Source organism: Quercus suber, unplaced genomic scaffold (assembly GCF_002906115.3).
Source record: "Quercus suber isolate HL8 unplaced genomic scaffold, Cork oak 2.0 scaffold_118, whole genome shotgun sequence".
NCBI classification, from domain to species: Eukaryota; Viridiplantae; Streptophyta; class Magnoliopsida; order Fagales; family Fagaceae; genus Quercus; species Quercus suber.
In genome coordinates, this window is record NW_027069583.1 from 423,034 (window position 1) to 442,918 (window position 19,885).

General features: G+C 33.6%; 2 protein-coding genes and 1 non-coding gene across 3 annotated transcripts; 1 reads left to right on the forward strand and 2 right to left on the reverse strand.

The window, feature by feature from the left end:
* Window positions 1-1,520: 1,520 nt before the first annotated feature.
* Window positions 1,521-1,592, reverse strand: TRNAG-UCC (transfer RNA glycine (anticodon UCC)). Its single transcript has one exon. It is a non-coding gene; the product is annotated as a tRNA-Gly (tRNA).
* Window positions 1,593-5,464: 3,872 nt separating this feature from the next.
* Window positions 5,465-12,192, forward strand: LOC112028089 (aluminum-activated malate transporter 9). The gene is made up of 6 exons (XM_024060746.2): window positions 5,465-5,978; window positions 6,371-6,511; window positions 6,593-6,862; window positions 7,440-7,579; window positions 7,691-7,837; window positions 11,463-12,192. Exons 1-6 carry the CDS (start codon window positions 5,693-5,695, stop codon window positions 12,099-12,101), a joined length of 1,623 nt encoding a protein of 540 aa, XP_023916514.2. The 5' UTR covers window positions 5,465-5,692; the 3' UTR covers window positions 12,102-12,192.
* Window positions 12,193-14,439: 2,247 nt separating this feature from the next.
* LOC112028086 (uncharacterized) lies at window positions 14,440-18,700 on the reverse strand. The gene is given in 3 exon segments (XM_024060742.2): window positions 14,440-14,984; window positions 14,986-17,203; window positions 18,527-18,700. Coding segments are annotated over 2 exon segments (1,983 nt in total). The 5' UTR covers window positions 16,908-17,203; window positions 18,527-18,700; the 3' UTR covers window positions 14,440-14,923.
* Between the last annotated feature and the right edge of the window lie 1,185 nt (window positions 18,701-19,885).

Below are 19,885 nucleotides of genomic sequence, written 5' to 3' on the forward strand. Positions count from 1 at the left end.
GTTCTGCAAAAAAAGAAGAAGGGGATATAAGGCATTTTTAGTCTCTAATGGCTAGAAATAACCAAATCATGTTTTTGAGAGCTTGTATCAACCAAAATGACTTTTCATTAGTGTCATTCCAAAAGTAACTCTTCATTTTTGTTTTTTGTTTTTTGTTTTTGTTTTTTTTTTTTTTTGGGGGGGAGTGGGGTGGTTTGCTCCTAATTTATAAACTATGAAGCAAAATACTCATATTTTGAAAGTAGTTAGCAAAATGCCCTTATTTTTTAGACTCGATTTTAACAAAATCGAGTTCTATGTAAAACTCAATTTTAAGTCCCTAAAATCGAGTTTTATGCATATCTTTAAGTAAAACTTGACATTAGCAATGTCGAGTTCCACTTAAATTTTCAAAAAAAAAATTTAAGTGACAAAATATGCATAGAACTCGACATTGCTAATGTCGAGATCTACCTATAACTCGATTTTATTAAAATTAAGTTTAAAAAACATTGGCATTTTGCTAAATAGTTTTAAAATTTGCTACATAGCTTGTACATTAGGGGCAAATGCCCATTTTGCCCCTTCTTGTGTGTAAATAAGGCTTTCATATTCTCCTTCTTTTTCTTTTTCTTTTTTCGTATTTGTTTCTTGAAGAATTCCTGTTTAATTGTATCTTGAACACAGATTTGCCTACAACCAATTAGCAAGGTCTTAATTGGGGGAAAATATTGTTTCAAAGACAACGATTCATTAGTGCCTCTAAACCTTTCAATTCTTGTGTTCTTTCTACTGTTTATCTCATATTCGCCAACACTGTTTACTGAACTGACATGTCAAAGTTAAGCATCAAAAACATTAACTTAATTGAGTATTTGAATAAGAGGTAGATTACTTTACTAAATACATTTCATCCGTTTTTTTTTTTTTTCTCCTAATTAATTACTTAAAAACACCCTATAAAAGTTCCTTTAGAATTAAGTATCTACACTTCATTAGTACAAAAATAAGGATCGTACAATAGGATTCTTCTTTCTAGTAACCATTGACCCATATTATTGAAAAAGGGGCAATACATTTGACCTGTGGAGTTGAGAGTCTATGACATACAGCGTCTCTCATCCTTCCTTCTCTCAAAGTAAAGGCTTTACTTAGTACTGAATTTCAAGCCTTTTTTTTTTTTTCCAGCATATAATAAGGCAACAAAATTTCATAATGCTCTTTCTCACATCTCACTTAATCTATGTCTAAAATGAAAGTAAGGAAGGGATGACCCATCACCCACAAACCTGTCAAGCCAGCAATGTGTCTAGGTATTCTGAAACAACAATTTGAATACAACTTGTTAAATTGTTGCTTACTAGTTTGAAGGTTAGTTTGTTTCTCAAGAAAAAAAAAGGGTTAGAAAGTCATTTTCGTTTGTCATTGTTCTTTCAGTTCAGTGAGTTCACCACCCATTCATTTAGGAAAACACATATGCATGAATGATGAATTGCAGTCTCACAGCCCTTGTAGGGCCAAAAGTATAAAACTGTAAAAATTGCGTTTGCCGGGAGTCGAACCCGGGTCTATTGCTTGGAAGGCAATTATCCTAACCGTTGGACTACAAACGCTGGGTGATGCTTGAGAGTTTCAAGCGTTTAATTATTATCGCTTCACATCCTAACTGTCTTTCCAATTCTTTTTATTTTTTATTTTTTATTTTTTATCTTTTAAATATTTTTCCGACCTGTTTCTTTTAGCAAGGAAGTCATGGAGTACCTGAGAGGCAGCATGGAACTACGCCCTTTTGATTTATTGATAATTTTCTAGCTTGCTATAGTTCAATAAGGATTTCATTTAATTCCTTCAATGTATTCTCAAAAAACAAAAATCCTTCAATGGACCATCAAGAAATGGTTGAGACCGTGAGGGGAAGCAACCAATAAGTTTTTCTTGTCATCTTTTATCACCCAGTTGATTTACATTATTGTTCTATATTTAGGAAAATTTTACTCAATTACCAAACAAATTCTATATGTTATAAGATATAAAACATGTGACATCTGCTGCTGCAAGTGTTAGAAAGAATTGTAAAAGTCACTACTTATAATATTTTCCATGTACCTAAATTGATGATGGTGAAGGTGGGAGGTGGACCATTTGCATCTCAACAAGTCTTGCAGTTTTTGGAGTTCAGAATCGTTGAGATTCAACTTTAGTCACTTGGGCATCCAATCGCACAGTTTGTTGATTATGGTTTTATAGCTTGTGATATTTCAAGCGCAAAAAAGTTTTATCCTAAAAGTTTGGAATTATTGGAGCCATTTTGGAATTATTAACTCGAGAAAATGTTACCTTAAGTACCCCTCACACATATTTGTTAAGGCGAAAATGAAACTTATTAAGTCGGAGTCAATTGCCTTAAAGAGTTGAAAATTCTGTTTTTCTTCCCTTTTTTTTACAATAAAAAACTAAGGACTTCATCCATTAGAAATTCTATCGAGTGAACTGAAGCATTGACTTGATTTGCGTTCTACAACAAGAGAATCATGATCCATATCTCACATTTTGCTTTTTCAGTAGCCAAAAGAAAATTACTATTACATATGTTATCCTTTCTAGTAGTACAGTGACCAACCATAACTCAACTTTTTTCTTTTTCTTTCTTTCTTTCTTTTTGAACATAAGAATGTGATTTCTTTATTTAATGGATTTGGTGTCTCGAGTGGATGGGGAAACCTAATACATAGAATCATCTTCATTTCAAGTGAACTGGACTTCATTTTCTGCCATAATTTGACGCAACTTCAAAAGCAAGAATAATTTTATTTTCACACATAAACATATATAGTAAAAAACAAATTGTAGTTTTCCACTAAAGGAATCATGCAATGAATGAAATATAGAGGTATTATGAAGAGTTTAAGATATATTGGTAAGGTAAGATGTATCCAAAAAGTTGTAAGAACATATTCTTTGGCAGACAGATTAATTTCTCTCTAGGGAAAGCTAGCCTCAGGTGGCAGAATCCGCTTCTTATTTCGTCCATATATAAAGTGATTTCCTACGGTTTCCTTTTTACTCTTTTAAATGATAGTATAATTGAAATGCATGTGTATTCATTTCAATGACTCAATTTTTTTTTTAAAAGTGCAATAATACAGAACCGTAGGAAAAAAAAGCTTTTTTTTTTTTTAAGCTTTTTTTTTTGTTGCTTAAAAAAAAAAAAAAACTCATGAGTACGGTCTCAAATTCATTTAAACCCTACTCATAAATAACGTGGAATCCACCTAATTAATCGCAGGATTTATCATAACTTGAAATCACAACACTAGACTTGCAAGAGATGATGATTACGAAGAATTCCTACCACTAGACTACGTACGTGCCTGGTCCATACAAAAAATAAAAGGGTTAGATGGAATCCTGACAAAAAAATGTTCAATTGAGCTCCACCACGAAATAACATTTTTAGCATCACCACTGATTTTGAAATTATTGAGACATGGTTTCCACTGGAAGCCATAAGCTAAGCACCACATAAGCATCACACTTGGTCAAAAGTTTTGTCCCTTATGTAATCACCACTTCTATTATAACTCATTCTCTTTTGGAAAAACACTCAATTTATCATCTCTTTTTCCCTCGAATATATTCCTCACCCAGTCACCCTGATCTCATGTTACTGTATAACAATCCTTCAAAAAAAAATATGTATATATATATATATATATATATTTTTTTTTAAATTCTTTCGGTCATACTAATGCTTATGAAAATGTAAAACAGAAAAAAAGAAAAAAAGAAAAAAAAAAAGAGAGAATATAAATGTGCAATCTATCAATCATTTATAAATGGGAAAATTGAAAATTCCGGGCATAAATGTGCATTCTATCAATCATTAATAAATGGGAAAATTCCGGGCATTTGTTCCTCTTCATATAAAGACCAAGCTAATCAAAATTAATACTTGCAATAATATAGTAAGAATAAGAATGTAACTACATGAGAATAATGTGATTATTTGAACATCTTTTAGGAATAGTAGTGTGTTTGGAAAAAGCATTTTTGTTTTATGTCTCGGTTCTCTTTTGTTAATAATCTAACTTTTAGTTTTTTTTTTTTTTTTTTGAAAATAAGCTAATTTTTAGCTTTTTGTCACACATTTAACATAAAAATTACAAAAAAATATATTTTTGTAAATAAACTACTACGAATAAGTTGTTCCTGAATGCACTCCTAGATGAGATCATAAAAGCATATAAATCATTATGTATAACATGTAACTTCCGTTTAGATATAGCTAAAAACTGAAAACTGAAAAATACTATAGCAAAATAATTTTTAAATATATAAATAGTACCGTGAGACCCATTTTTAATGAAAAAATTGTCGAAAAGTGAAATTTGTGGATCAGTAAACAGTGTACACTGTGTACCGTTTACGAAAAAAGTCATATATTTTGACTCAAAAAGTTAAAAAAAAAAAAAAGAAATGCGCTGAAACGCAAAACATGCGTTTGGGAAGCACAAACGCGCTTCCCAAATGCACACATAGATACCTTGGAATTTTGTATTAGAGAAAAGAGAGACCATGCATGATATGCTAAAATCATAGATGTGATATGGATAGATATTGGAGAACAGCCAAAAGAGAATTCTGATGATGACAAATTAAGAGAGAAGAATTCTTTAATGTGATTATTTAAACAACTTGTTCATCTCTTATAGACAACCAACGATGGAGGCAGAGAGCAGTCTTAGTCAAAATGAAATATTCCTAATTTTGAGGCTTTCCCTATCTAAGAAGTTCCATGCTTTACGTCCCAAAAATTCTTCTCTCTTTACCCATTGCCTTGTCTGGTTAATTTTAAGGTACTCTCTAACTAAAAATGAGAAATAATGCTGTAGCCAAATGGCTTGGATATGCTGATTAGTATAATAAATAAATCAAGTCTGAATGTCAATGGCATCAAATCATCAACTTGGAACCTCAATTCTAAAACAAGTAAGATAACTTTTGGGCTAATTTTAGTATTTTGTTTAAATAGTTCAACAATTACAAACATATTTGGCTTGACATAATTCTTGGCCACCCATCCGTATATTTTTCAGTCTTTCTTGTATGCTTCTTAGCAATAACCACGTAGATTTCTCATTTCTCCATAGTTTCATTAATTATTATCACTATCACAAAGCTTTCACTATTATTGCTGTTATTACCATGCACCATCAACATGCATGGTGAAAATATTTTGGAAGAGCAAACGTGACGATTGAAAATTGCATGATCAAAGCAGATTTAGCTAGATTCTAATTCTCTATCCCAGCTGCATTATTGAGGTTAAGCATCTTCTTATCCTGAGGGTTTAGCTTCATTTTCTCTTCTATTATTGTCGTATTATTCTATTTCTCTACATATCATATCCTGACTAGACATACTTTTCTTCCCCTAGTTGCACCAACAACTTAGTTCCAACCTCACCTTTAAATCATTCCCTCAATCTTGGAACATTCACACCCCAAATCAGCTACCATACACTTCACTTTACCACAACCCTCTAGCTCCAATCACCCTCATCTGATTTAACTCTCACTTGCTTTAATATGTTTACTTATTTTGTGGAGTAAGTACTATTGGTCTTTCAGTGCTATTTAAGAACCTTGACAATACGGAGAATTTGAAGCAAGGGGCTTTAGTAGAGTTGGAAAAGGTATTATCTCACTGGAGAATGAATGGGAAAAGGGGGAATTGCTGCATTGAGATCAATATCTCTTCATCGGTTACCAAAGCTGGCAAGAAGTCCGGTGGGAATGGCTTCTCATGTAAGGCCTGGATTTGGAGTGTATGGGAGTTTTGCAAAGAAGACAGCAACAGGGTGCTATTCTCATTCAAAGTTGGCCTAGCTGTTCTTCTTGTATCTTTGCTTATACTATTCGAAGCACCTTATGAAGTATTTGGCACCAACATCATCTGGTCTATCCTAACGGTTGCCATCATGTTCGAATATACAGTCGGTATGTATATGCATGGATACACATCTATGTTTTTTTTTTCCATTAACAAACTGCTTAGTTTTTGAAAAGCCTAAGTTACATGCACCCATGCATGCATCAATATATGTATTTGAAAACTGGGTAAACACATTGGTTATGAAAGTATGAAGAAAATTTCTGTATTTCTATTTCAAATATTATTGGTAATAGAAAAAGGAATAAAACAAATATGATTGGATTGATGATAAAAGAGAATTCTGGGTCTCGGACAGTGATACGATTGATAATAAAAAGAGAGAGAATTCTACCTTAACAACAGAAAAAGGGATTGATCAAAAATGGTCATTCTAGGCACAAAGTAATTTAACAAATTAATCTTTCATTGCTTATTGTATGGTTGTGAATTTGTTAAGGTGCAACATTTAATCGAGGATTCAACCGGGCACTTGGAAGCTTGCTTGCTGGAATTTTGGCTATTATTGTTGCTCAGTTTGCCATACGTGCTGGCCGGATTGCTGAGCCTTTTATAATTGGCGCCAGCATTTTTCTGATCGGTATATATTCTCTCCAAATTCTTCAAACCTGATGAAATTAAATGCTTTGTTAATAAATATTTTAACTAAACTTTCGCGCAGGGACTCTTACATCATTCATAAAACAATGGCCATCATTTGTACCATATGAGTACGGATTCAGGGTCATACTTTTCACCTTCTGCTTGATCATCGTGTCTGGTTACCGTGTGGGAAACCCAATTAAGACTTCCATGGATCGCCTCTACTCAATAGCCATTGGAGGGTTTGTAGCTGTGTTTGTGAATGTGCTTGTTTTTCCTATGTGGGCAGGAGAGCAGTTACACCAGGAGCTAGTCAATGGTTTCAATGCAGTGGCTGACTCACTTGAAGGTAATACCGTAATAGTACTGCATAAATATTCTCTAATAATCGTTTTCTCCACTATTTTACATTAATATCCACGGTAGATGAGGGAGTGCCCACATTTAAAAATATGAAAAGAAGCATAAATAAACAATTGTAGAAATACGAGTGTAAATGTATAAACACCCTAATATGAGAATCCTTATAAAAACAAAATCTAGGAAATATGGACACCAACAAGATGACATGGGATACATGGAAATGACAATTCTTTTAAAAAATTAGGTCATTCATATTTATACTTTTTAAAATAATTTTTTAATAAAAATTTACTCTTTTTTCCTCTATTTACACAAAAGACGAGTTTAGGAGTGTCACCGACCACATGCATGTGTCCAACATGGTTACTCTTAGAATTTTGAATTGTAGTGCAAAACAAATTAATTAAAACGCTAATCAATAAATACATGGAAGTTTAACGCTTGCAATTTCAAATATCAACCCAAATGGGTTTGGACTTGGCTTCCTTCAGGTCCAACATGATTATCAAACGTGTGTGTAATTTATATTCATAAAAATGATATAAAATTGTCATCTATCTCAGAATGTGTGAAGAAATATTTAGAAGACGAGGAATCAGAGCATCCAGAATTCACAAAAAATGTCATGGATGACTTTCCAGATGAACCTGCTTACAAGAAATGCCGAACCACCTTGAACTCCGCAGCAAAACTAGAGTCCTTGGTACTAATTATTTTCAAATTAATACATGATTTTCTTATCCTTCTTTCAAATAGTTTCAATCAAATTCAAGTATTAACAATAATTATGATTATTGCATGTTGCAATTACAAGGCTAATGCAGCAAAATGGGAGCCACCACATGGGAGGTTCAGACACTTCTTCTATCCATGGTCAGAGTACGTAAAAGTTGGAGCAGTTTTACGATACTGTGCTTATGAGGTTATGGCTCTTCATGGTGTTCTACACTCTGAAATTCAGGTATTCCTGCCTCTCCCTGTGCATGCAAGCAAACTTGTGCAGAATCGAATGTGCATATTTATATATATATGCAAAGTTAATTATGTGCAAATATTCCTGCTTATTTGCATGCAAATGCTCTCTTTTTTAAAAGAGTTTATTTTCAGATTATTTGGCAATATTTTAAAGTTTGATTTTTATTTAAATACAATTGTATTTTACTTCACTTATTTTTTTAAGTACATCGAGTTCTTGGGTTCACTAGTAAAGACTTTTTTAATCTATTATTAGGAATAAATTCTAGATTCCACCATATAATATATAAAAATAAATAAAAAATAAAACCCAAATTAATTTCATTTAATTAAGAATTGTTATTTTGGTTTTACAATTACATACTTATTTATAGGCTTTATTAATTTCTAAGTATTAGAAAAGATTTTAAAAAATGATAAAATTATGACAGATTTTGCTGTAAAAAACTTATAAATTGACAAGAAAATAAATGTGATTAACGTCATTTTAACAACATAATAAATAAGTATTATTTATTTACTTTTTTGTGATTTGTAACAAATTAATCTGTAAGGTTTATATAATAAAATTTAAACTATTCATAGCATTACTCAATTGACTATAATCACTCTCATACAGTTTTAAAAGCAGCAGCTCTAATACTATAATAAAGTATACGTATGGAAAAGTTGTTTACACTGCAAGCACTTGAACCTAACATAATTAAGTTTGGGCCCCTCCAAGATTAGGTTTTGACGATAAAATCCTAAAACAACTAAAAATAAAGAAATAAAATGCAAAATTCTATCATTTTTTTTTTTTGGAAAATTACATAAAAATGAAAAAGCAAAAGGCAGAAATTGACCTATATTCTTTATTACAACAATAATCATACGAATATCCACATACCACTCAACAGAATCAAAACCTTTTCAACAACTTTGTATATATAAATTCTAGAAAATAAGGAATCTATGAAAATCAAAGATATTGATATAGAATTTTCAGAGCAAGCGAATAGTTCTAAGGGATATGGAGAAGGCAACTTCAGGGAATCAAACAGTTTGGAATTATACGATGTGCTTGTTCTCTAAGAATTGGTGTTCATTTTAGGGGAAGAGAATACACGAATAATGGGTCGTTGGGTAAGTGCCAAAAGAGATTAATCTATTCGTTTATTCATTCTAGGAAAACCTTTTTTTTTTTTTTTTAAGATTATAGTAGGCATTTATTCTTTGTTCTCAAATTTCAAATCTCAATACCAATTGCAGTATTGCCACATAACATGCATACCTATGAAGATTCCTATGACCTGGTTCATAGCAAGTTCCTTTAACAAAAGAATAAAAAATTAATTATATGTATCTATTTATCTCTGTATTCATATCCATATAAAATATAGAAGAATAAATATACAAATTAAATACAGAAACCGAAATAGAGATAGTTTAATAGCTCATATTAGGCCACATGACTATGCTAGCTTTGCAGAACTATTTTGGAGATTTTTTTTTATCCCGAATTATGAAGTAATAGTTTTAACAATCTCACTAATTATATCAAATTCATCTCAAACTTGGTATAAGCAAAGAGTTCCAATTAATTTTATTTAACCCAAAAGCTTCATACATCCTTTTGAATAAATGTTGTAATAATTTTTAGTATCTCTCTCTCTCTCTCTCTCTCTCTCTCTATTATGTTTTCCTTTTTTTCAATCTATTATTGAAAATATTATTTAATTTTATCTTTGAAATTTTTATCATGGTTCATTACAAAATAAAATATGACTATGGTATAAAAAATTACCAAGGTTTTTTTGTTAATACTGTAACCTTGGTATCTTTATACTATAATACTAAACAGAAATTTAATCATTCTTTTTGCTTAGTAATAGATAAGTAAGTAATGCAGCGTTTGATTTAGAGAATCTAATATGCATTTGAAACCTCGATTCCTAGAAATGTATGCATGGGAACATAGATACCAAGAATATATGCCTCCAACTAGTTTGTTTAGGGATTTGATAAGATTTCGAGATTGTAAAAATTATTCATGAGTCTTCTAAGAATTATTTATTCTTTCCAAAATATCTTCTACATTTGAAAAATAATTAATTTTAAATTTTTATGGTTTATCATAATATATATATATATATATAGTTTATCAGGACATCCCATCAATCAAAAATATTATTTTCTTAAAAAAAAAAGTAAAACATTTTTAAATGTTAGATATTATTCAAAGGAAAAAAATAATCCTTAAAGGTAAATATAACCATAATATTCTATCCACACACGCAAAAAAAAGGTTGAATACATAAAAATAAGCTCTTTATTAGAAAAAAAAATGGGGTTATATTTTAGTTCGTATGGCATTAAACACAGGTATAGTTATCACTTTAAAAGAAATAGCTTTCTTAAGTGATGGAAATATTGATACCCACCTTGATAGAATTCACTAACCTCCAAAATAGGAATCCAATAGCCTATGACTATTTGGATTCATCTGAATTCCCTTGACTTATTTGCAATGAAACATGATCAGAATGTTTAGGAATCCTCTCCAGATTCATAATTTTAGAAGACAACCTCAAACCAAACTATTATTAAGATTAACACATTTTTATCATATTCTTCGTAGGCGGCTATGCTAACTTATAGGATAGTTACATATGAGGAATTCTCTTATAACTTCATAAATAGTGTGCACATAATGTATTTTAGCCTAAATTATGGGGAAAAAAAAAATGAGGGCTATGAAGTGTGTGTGTGTGTGTGTGTGTGTATAATAAAAAAGAAGAAGAAACCCATGCAATGTAAGGACTTCTCGTACTAGGAGTAGGAATATAACAAAATTAGCATGATTATATTTGCAGAACTCCCGTATAATCTCAGAAATGTCTAGACCTAGCCACATAGGTGGTTGTAAAAGACACAGTAGCTATATATATGCATTGCTTGGACAAAGAATTAATTCTAACAGAACAGAGTCCAGAACAAAATTTTCAGCCCAAAATGGTAGTCGATTGGGTCGATCTAGGAAACATGAGAGATTGTTAGAGCCAACATATTGTCTAGGGCGCATCTGTATGTATGTATGTTTTATATATATAATGCAGGGGCCATTAAAAAGAAAGAAATGTAAAGCTTCATAGTTGTAAGGCCATGCTGTGCTATATCTCATAATTATATACTATTCAATTAAGGGAAAAATTTGCTGAAAAGTGAAAAGTTCACCACCTTTTGACTATGCATTCTAGTATAGCCAATCTTAGCAAAGTTGAGTAAATGGCCAGGCCTATAGCAGAATTTAGGAGGAAACTGTTCATTATAATCCCAATTAAAACATCCTAATGTGTATACTCATGAAATTATTTAATTGTCTACAAATTGAAGAGAACAAATTGGATGATAAAAAAAATAGATATGACGAACTCTAATTAGTTTGTTGAAGATTCATAATCAATCTTAAAATTTTGGAATTAAAGCTTGATTGTCGTTGTTATACATTGAAATCAATAAACCAGAAGGACTGTAGTTAGTAGTCACTAATAAAGCTCAAAACTGTACTAACATTTGTGTCAATTATGTCTTGTTTAATAAAATTAAGACACCTTCTTCATGGGTTTCAGGCACCATACAATCTCCGAAGCACATTCCGGTCTGAAATCCTAGAGGCAGCAAACCAGGCTGCAAAACTGGTAAAGAGCTTAGGCGAAGACATACGAGTCATGAAACGAAGCCAAAAAAACCCTTTAATAAAAAAAGTTCACAGCTCAACAGAGAAACTCCAACGAGCCATAGATACTCACTCTTACCTCCTCACATCCATTAGTGAGACACCAGATACTTTTTCCAAACCATCATTACCTAGTAAGCTCTCTTTGAGCTTGTCATCCACACCTTGTGACTTCTCAAGCCAGTTGGCCAATCTTGACAGCAACAACGAAGAAAAAGATTCAAATCCCACAATCCAAAACATTCCCCTAGGGAATCTCCCACTGCCAAGGACTGAGTCTTATCATGAAACAATGAGGAAGCAGTCAAGAAGGCTGCATTCATGGCCATCTAGAGAGGTTGATGCTTTTGAAGAAGAGGGAGGTTCTAATACAGACCTATTGCCCAGGATGGCTGCATTGGAGAGCACTGCAGCATTGTCACTAGCCACCTTTACTTCCTTGCTTATTGAGTTTGTGGCTAGGGTTGATCACTTGGTTGAGGTTGTTGATAAGCTTTCTAAGATGGCCAAGTTCAAGCATGAAGTGTTGTAGATTAATGGAGAGGGGTCTACATATACAGATTTTGATATGGATGGGAATAATGTGACAAACTAATGATTAAAAAAAAAAAAAAAAGATTAAATCCCCTTACAGAATAAGAGAGTTTGGACTCCAAAAAAAAAAAAAAGGTGTTTTGATTGTCTTGGGCCGTGTTCTAAATTTATTCTATGTTCTTTAGGTATCAGATATTCATATGCAACATTTAGCTAAAGTGATGAAAGTATGATTCAATATCCTAATTTTTTTAATGGAGAACGTATGATTCAAATCTCATTGTAATTATCGAACTTATCAACAACGGAAATATATATATATATATATATATATAGACACACACTTAAAAGCACCATAAGAGCGAGTGGAAAAAAAAGGGCCCTTCAGACTTGAGCTGGGAACCTTTAACCAACTCAATATTCCCAAGCCCAAATATAAGTATGTCACTGGGCTTTATTTCAAATTTTCAAACAAAAGCCCAGAAATTATAAAGAACCTGTAACTCCATTTTAACATGTTTTGTGACAGCATATTGTAATTTGAAGCTCGTATGAAAAAAGTTGAAATTTTGTGTCCAACTATTACTCTTTTTTATAATTATTTGGAAAGACCTAGACTTGGGTAATGTAATAGAGCTATTTTGTCTCTAACTATAATACTCATTTTATAATTCTTTGCCACAAAAAAAAAAAAAAAAAAAAAAAAAAAAAAAAAAAAAAACCTAGACTTGGGTAATGTAATAGGCATAGGGCTGTAGCTCGAATATATGATCTGTTGGTGTGTGCACTGCCGCCCACCTAGCACAAAAGACAATTATGGCAAACACAACATTATGGGGCAAAGGCGAAGCCGTACACAATACAAACGTGTGAGGTCAAGATAGTAATCAATAATTTGAGCAAAAGCCGAAATCTTTAGAAACAATTTGAACCTTTGAATGTTGAGTTTTAACTTATGTTAAAGTCTTCCAACTATTGAGTACTTATGGAAGGCTACATCTAAATGGGAAAATTCTTAAGTATTTGGTGGACCTTATCATAAATTTAATAAATAGACTTTATTATGAATTTTTATCTGTACTTCGATAGTACTTGAAAATTATTTGTCTAAATTATACTTTTAGTGCCCATTGGGCATACCCAAGGGTCACCTTCCTGGTTCATCAAAAAAAAAAAAAAAGGGGTCACCTTCCTCATACGACTGCAGTTTTGACGCAAAAGGGGACAGTGAAAGAAAAAAAAAATCCCGTGATTTGATGCAAAAAGCAATATAAAAATCAACTCACAAATCTGACCGACATGTAACGTTCATTCTTTTCTACATATTCTACAGCAAGAAATGTCCTCAGTAACATGTTAAAAGTTCACAAAAATGGTGGGGAAAAGTTAACAAGTTTGAGTTGAGCTATGTTTCTTTAATATATATGTAATTAAATTTTGTAAAGACAAAGAAAGATCCTCATATATACAGGATATACACTGATGTCAGCGTGCGTTTCGCGTCAACTTATTTAACTTTTTAATTAGGTCTATTAGAATACTGCTTATTATTGAAAATTAAAAACACTGTAACAAAATAATTTTTTAAATGTGTGAATAGGACCGTGAGACCCAATTTTAAAGAAAATTTTGTTGAAATTCGTATTTGCTGGTTCAGTGAACAGTGCATGAGACCCACACAAAAAAATTCAAACACACACGTCTGCTGTTTTCAATACAATCCAAACATACACTCAAAAAGTATTGCTAAAATTATTTAGTTTTTTACTTGTGCTAAAGTACACTTGTAAGTTTATTACTAGTGCCAAAGTATACTAGTAATTGTGAGAAAATGTGAGGTTTTAAAAAACTATTCCCCCAATTCTAATCATTACTTATGATTTGGTTCTTACCCTTTTCTCACAACATAAGAAGCCTTTGTTGTTGCAATTTTGATTCTGGCTTTACCAACACTAGGTTATCATATTATTTAAGGTCATGCTAACGAGTGCCTTAAAGGCACTCGTTAATAATTCATTTTAAGAAAGTTTTCATACCACTTTTATAGAAAATGAAAAAAAACTGTCAAAATATTAGTTACTTTTTTTTTTTTTTTTTCATTTTCCATAAAAACTTTCCTTAAATAGATTATTAATTAGTACCCTAAAGATTATTAATCAGTACCCTAAGAACACTCGTTAGCATTTTTTTATTATTTATTTACCTAAATCCTCACAATTCAGCTTAAAGCCTCAATGAATTCTTCCTGCTAGACAAGGATTGCACTTGAATGCAAAAGTTATTGGCAATACAGAAACAAATTTTATTTTTTATTTAAATGCACAGATCAAAAGGACTTCATTGAAATAGACCAACAATAACATTAAGGGGCACCAACACTAATTTTCAGATGTCTACAAATTCTTGCTGGATCAATGCAGCATACGACCGCTAATTAATTCAATTGGACTAAACCACCAAGAAGCGCTGCAAGAGGAAATATGATCCCAGTAAAAGCTTTTATTACAACCACATCTGACAAACTGACCAAACTTACAGGTAGTAACCTGTATTCACAAAACCTGCTGGACAGATGAAAATATAAATATTTACAGGAAAGAACACCAAAGACCTGACTCGAAATGCCAACTATCTCCCAACTTGATATCCCCAACTGTTACAGAAGGATGTCAAAGCATTTTACGGGTTCTCTCCATTTGAACCAATGAATGAGAACTACTTCTAATTATCAAACCACTGAACAAACTAAAAGCAAAGGACACATACTGGAGCCACTTTGACCAATGACAAAGACCATATTGAGGACGGAGAGAAATGGCCTTACATCCATCCATGAGGCATCATGTAAGTTTTCGTTGGCTCAGATGAAGCACCGACTACTGCTGCTTGAGCCAATCCCAGAACTGCTTGTCAGCATTGCCATCAGGCTTCCCCCATGCACCCTACCTTCTGGAAGAAATACTCGCGCTGGTATATTCAAATCAGTTCTCCCTGCCGAAGTCACAACACTGCTCCCCATCTTCACAACATCGACATTCATATCCTCAGTGATGACCTCTTTCATCTTCTCTGGTTGGCTAAGCTTAGGATCCTGAACCATTAGTCCCAGGTTAATACCTCCATGAACCCTCTTATCCTGCACCAGGCCACTATGAAGAGCACAGAGACCTGTCTTCCCCCTGGCAAATGAGTTACAAGGACCACCAGGTTGGTTCTCATATTCTGTTCCAGGATGGCCCCAAGAACACCTCTTTCCACCCCCATGTGCCTTGCAAAAATCGGTGCTGCCTTGTGCACTTTTGCCACACCCTTCAAACCTGCATCTCTTTCCACCACCATGACGAACACAATAATCTGTCCTTCCCCTCGCACTCTTCGTGCACTCAGGCACAGCACACCTCTTACCACCCCCATGTGCCACACAGAAGTTGGTCCCTCCATGCACACTCTTTGTACAAACTCCACCACCTTGGAATGCACACCTTTTCCCTCCACCATGGCCCTTACAGAAAGACGTGCTCCCCTCAGCACCCTTGGTGCACCCTGGAAATGTACACCGTTTCCCTCCACCATGTGCCTTGCAAAACATTGTGCTCCCTTGAGCCCCTTTTGTGCATCCTGTAGCTTGGCATCGGCGGCCACCTCCATGTGAGATGCAAAGACCTGAGAGGCCTTCAGCACTTTTTGTGCAATTTTCTTTTTGACATCTCTTGCCACCACCATGCCGGATGCACAATCCTGATTTCCCCCTGGCAGCTCGAGTGCACCCATCTCGACTGCATCTCCGACCACCACCATGGGCAATACAGAAATCTGTGCGCCCTTCAGCACTCTTTGTGCACCCAAGGTGTTCACATCGTCGACCACCCCCATGAGCCTTGCAGTAAACGGTCCGACCCTCAGCCCCCTTGGGGCAGCCAGCTCGCTGGCACCTCCTACCACCACCATGAGATATACAACGCCCAGAAGCACCTCGGGCTCCCTTTCCACATCCCTCAACTTGACATGTCTTAGAACTACTACCACGATGTTGTGGCTGTTGCTGCTGTGTTATCCCAGAAGTACAGGTGACTGAGCTTTTTGGTGTTGTTAATACACTAGATGAGAAGTCTTGAAGAATAGGAGTCAGATCAATTTTTTGGGGACTCTGGTTGATAGAGAAGCTAACCCCTGTGTTCATTGAAGTCTGCAATGGTGGCAAGATGGGCCCATGTTTCCAACGACATGATGTTGATCCTTCATCCGCATTTTGGGCCAAATCAACAATTGGTGGCATCTCAATGCCCCTTTGAAATGGAGTTGAACCTGGAGAGACAGTAGTTATGTCGGATTCAGATAGCCCAGTGGAGAGACTTAACTCTAAGTCAACCTTGAGTGGCAATTCCAGAGCTTTTGAAGTTGAAGTGGAATGTTTTTTTGGACTGGGCACCTTCTCGCTACCAAGATGGAGCGAGAAGTCCAATTCAATATCCATTGAGGACTCCTCATCTGTTTCTTTTGCTGAAGACATTGTGGTGCAAGCAGTTGCTGAACTCCCCTTACTGTCTGAGGAACTTGTTGCATGGCCAAGACCAAGAGACAATGAAGAGCCAACTTGCTGGCCAATGGATCCATCCATCAAACCCCACTTCCTTTTGACTCCTTTTGCTGCGGACATGTCAGAAATAGAAGAACCAGGGAAATCAAGCCGTAAAACGGTATCCGTACCATATTCAGCTCCAGCTCCCCCAACTTGCAGTGGGTTTCCCAAAATCTTGAATGCATTCGAAGTATAATTGAACCCTAAGTTCTGGAACCTGTCCATGAAATAATATATGGATATTTACAATGAGTCAATGCTACTAAACCTAATCTTAGTTGCAACAGAACAGTCTGCCTGACTTCTGGGATGAAGAAAATTAGCTACAAAACTACGATAAACTAGGGTTAGATGTCTCGAAATGAGTCCATCCCACCCCCGCTAACAAATCCTGATGTGTCGCGCCGATCCATTTCCTGAAGTAGAAATATAACCCGAAATTAACTGATCAGCTGGAACAAGTGAAGTTGAATTCAATTATATTTGACTTCTTCACAATAACATTTTGGTAGTCAAGCATCCTGAAAAATAGATCAAACTGTTAGCTCAAGAAATTGTAACTGATTGTCACTATCATAAACATCAGTTACTTCAGAAAACAATCTGGCCTTCCCCATGCTCAGATAGTCAAATTCTGAACATTCTACAATTCCATATAATTAAAAGAAAAAATCAGAGAACTTCAAGGGGAAACAAAATCAGAGAACTTCAGATTCCTTAAAACGACCAACAAAATCTAAGTAAATTATCATAACACGTACTGAATAAATTGCATTTAACTTGAATCTCCACAAATCCAAGGAGAACCCCAAAAACAAACATCTCAACAGAAACTAATATGTTCAAACTCTTTCTGGTTGATAAAAAAATATAACCCAAAAAGAAAAAAAAAATCCTAAATTTTCAAATCATATAAGCATCATTACCTAAATCCCAGAATAAATACAGGCATTAGACACAGTAGGCTGAGTTGCTCATTACTCATAATCTATTTTCCCTAGCACAGGATTCTCAGTGGCCAAACAAAAAGGGAAAATTTACATTAAATCACTACAGAGATCAACATAATCATAATTATAAATAAAATAAAACAATTGAAATCTATAGAGAACATTGTTATCATATTTAGGGAAATCATACACGGACCCACATATCCAAAAACAGAATACAATCTACAAAATTTAATAAATGCTTCCAAAGTCTAAAGAAATATAATAATTCATATAAGAAATTAACAGATTTATAATAAAAACATGCAAAACCTCAATTCAACTGAACTGTTCAGAATCTACGAAACTGTTTATAGCTAAAATTTAAAGCAAAAAGATTATTAAAAAAAAAATGAAAAGATAAAATTTTGACTGCAGATTCATCAAATGTAATGAAAACGATTAAATAATTTGGGGGAAAAGGAATTTAAGAAAAACAAAAACTAAAGCAAAGAGTGAAAATCACCAGCTTAAAAGCGCTAATTAAGCTCTGATTGGTTGTTGAGAATCCCCAAGAACACAAAGGAAACCCAGAATTTGATGGAGATTTTGTATACTTCAAAGAAATTCAGCTCAAACAAAGTTCAAAAAAACAAAAACAGAAACAAAGGATTTGTTATTCTATTATTTACCTAGCGATTCTCACAGCTTGAAGGAGAAACGAATCAAAGAATACTCCGAAAACAGAGAGTTAGAGAAGGACAGAGACAGATTCCTTAAAACAACGTAGTTTTCGGACACAGAGAGAGAGAGAGAGAGAGAGAGAGAGAATTCTAAAGCTAAAAAAGCATACAAAGGACTACTAAAAACTTAAAAGCAAAAACATAAACATAAACATAAAAATTGAGAGTTTACCTTAAAACAAACAAAGAAGTTGTTTTTGTTTTAGGATTTCGGATTGGTTTTTGATGAGGCGATTTATGCGAGGGCTAGGGCAACAACAAAGAGAGGCGCCGGCACAAACATAAGAAACGAGGCGAAGAGAGAGAGAGAGAGAGAGAGAAATGAAAAGAAAAAAAAACGAATTGATAGGTCGGAGACTACGCGTGTTTTAGAAAATAAAAGAGAGCACGTTTAAGAAAAAACAAAAACCAAAAAAAACAAAAAAAAAATTTAAAAAAAAAAAACCTAAAAACTAAAAAAGAAAAGTAAATAGTATCAGTATTATTGTACCTTTAAACTCTCTCACTGTGGGTCTCTCTGTCCGTGAAGTAAAAATCATAAACCACGGTTTACAATTTATACAACTATTGACCTCTGATTTTTGGTTGGTACACTTGCTGCTGCGTCTCCATGTCTAGGCATTTGTTTTTATGGTGAGGGAAACACGCTGTAACTACCATATACGTTACAAAGTGCTAGATACTATTTTTTCTTATTATTTATTTATTTATTTATTTATTTTTGTGTGTATTTGGGTGGGTAAAAGAAGGTAAGTGTGAGTGTGTAATAACAGGTTGGAACCCAAAGATTTCTTTATTTAGAGAGAGGGTGAAATGAATTTTGGTTTTGGTCTCTCAAAACGCAACATTATCAAATTAGGATTCAGCTTAACCTCCCATGCCCAGGAGTTGACACGATAGGGGTGTGTGTTCGTTTTTCACCACGTGTCTGAATCTTGTCAGCTCCAGTGCTAGCTCTACTTGTTGAATTACTTATTGACATCAATATTGGATTTCATTTTTTACTTTTGTTAAATGCCATGTGTGATCGTTTAAGGAATCTTTAAAGGAATCATATCTATATTGGGAAATAGTAAGCATTAAAAAAAATCAATTTTACATTAAAAATGATACGACTCCTTATAAAGTGAAAATAAAACCAGTATAGGATTCTACCTTAATTGGCGCATTTCAACACCTATTAACAGAACCCTTTCACTTTATTTGAGATCAAATTCATGCTAAGTGAGTCTATACGACTTTTTCAAAATAATTACTATTATATTATAATTTTTATTGTAAACATAAATTTTTTTTAAAATTAAATTCTATAAGGACGTGGTGTAAAACTCATATTTTATCTCTCCAATCTCAACATCCCACATCATCTTATCACATATTTAAGAATAAACACAATCACACTTAATCAATTCTAATACACATATATAAATCCAACCAAATTGGGAATCTATCGAGATATTATTAGGTGTGGTAAGATTTATTGAATTTTAAGTAAAATGCTGATGTGACAATTACTTATTGGATGATGTAA

Coding starts and splice junctions, on each gene's coding strand:
- LOC112028089 (XM_024060746.2), top strand. CDS start 5,693: ATGAATGGGAAAAGGGGGAATTGCTGCATTGAGATCAATATCTCTTCA. Junction 6,512..6,592: donor CGCCAGCATTTTTCTGATCG/GTATATATTCTC, acceptor ACTTTCGCGCAG/GGACTCTTACATCATTCATA. Junction 7,838..11,462: donor TTCTACACTCTGAAATTCAG/GTATTCCTGCCT, acceptor CATGGGTTTCAG/GCACCATACAATCTCCGAAG.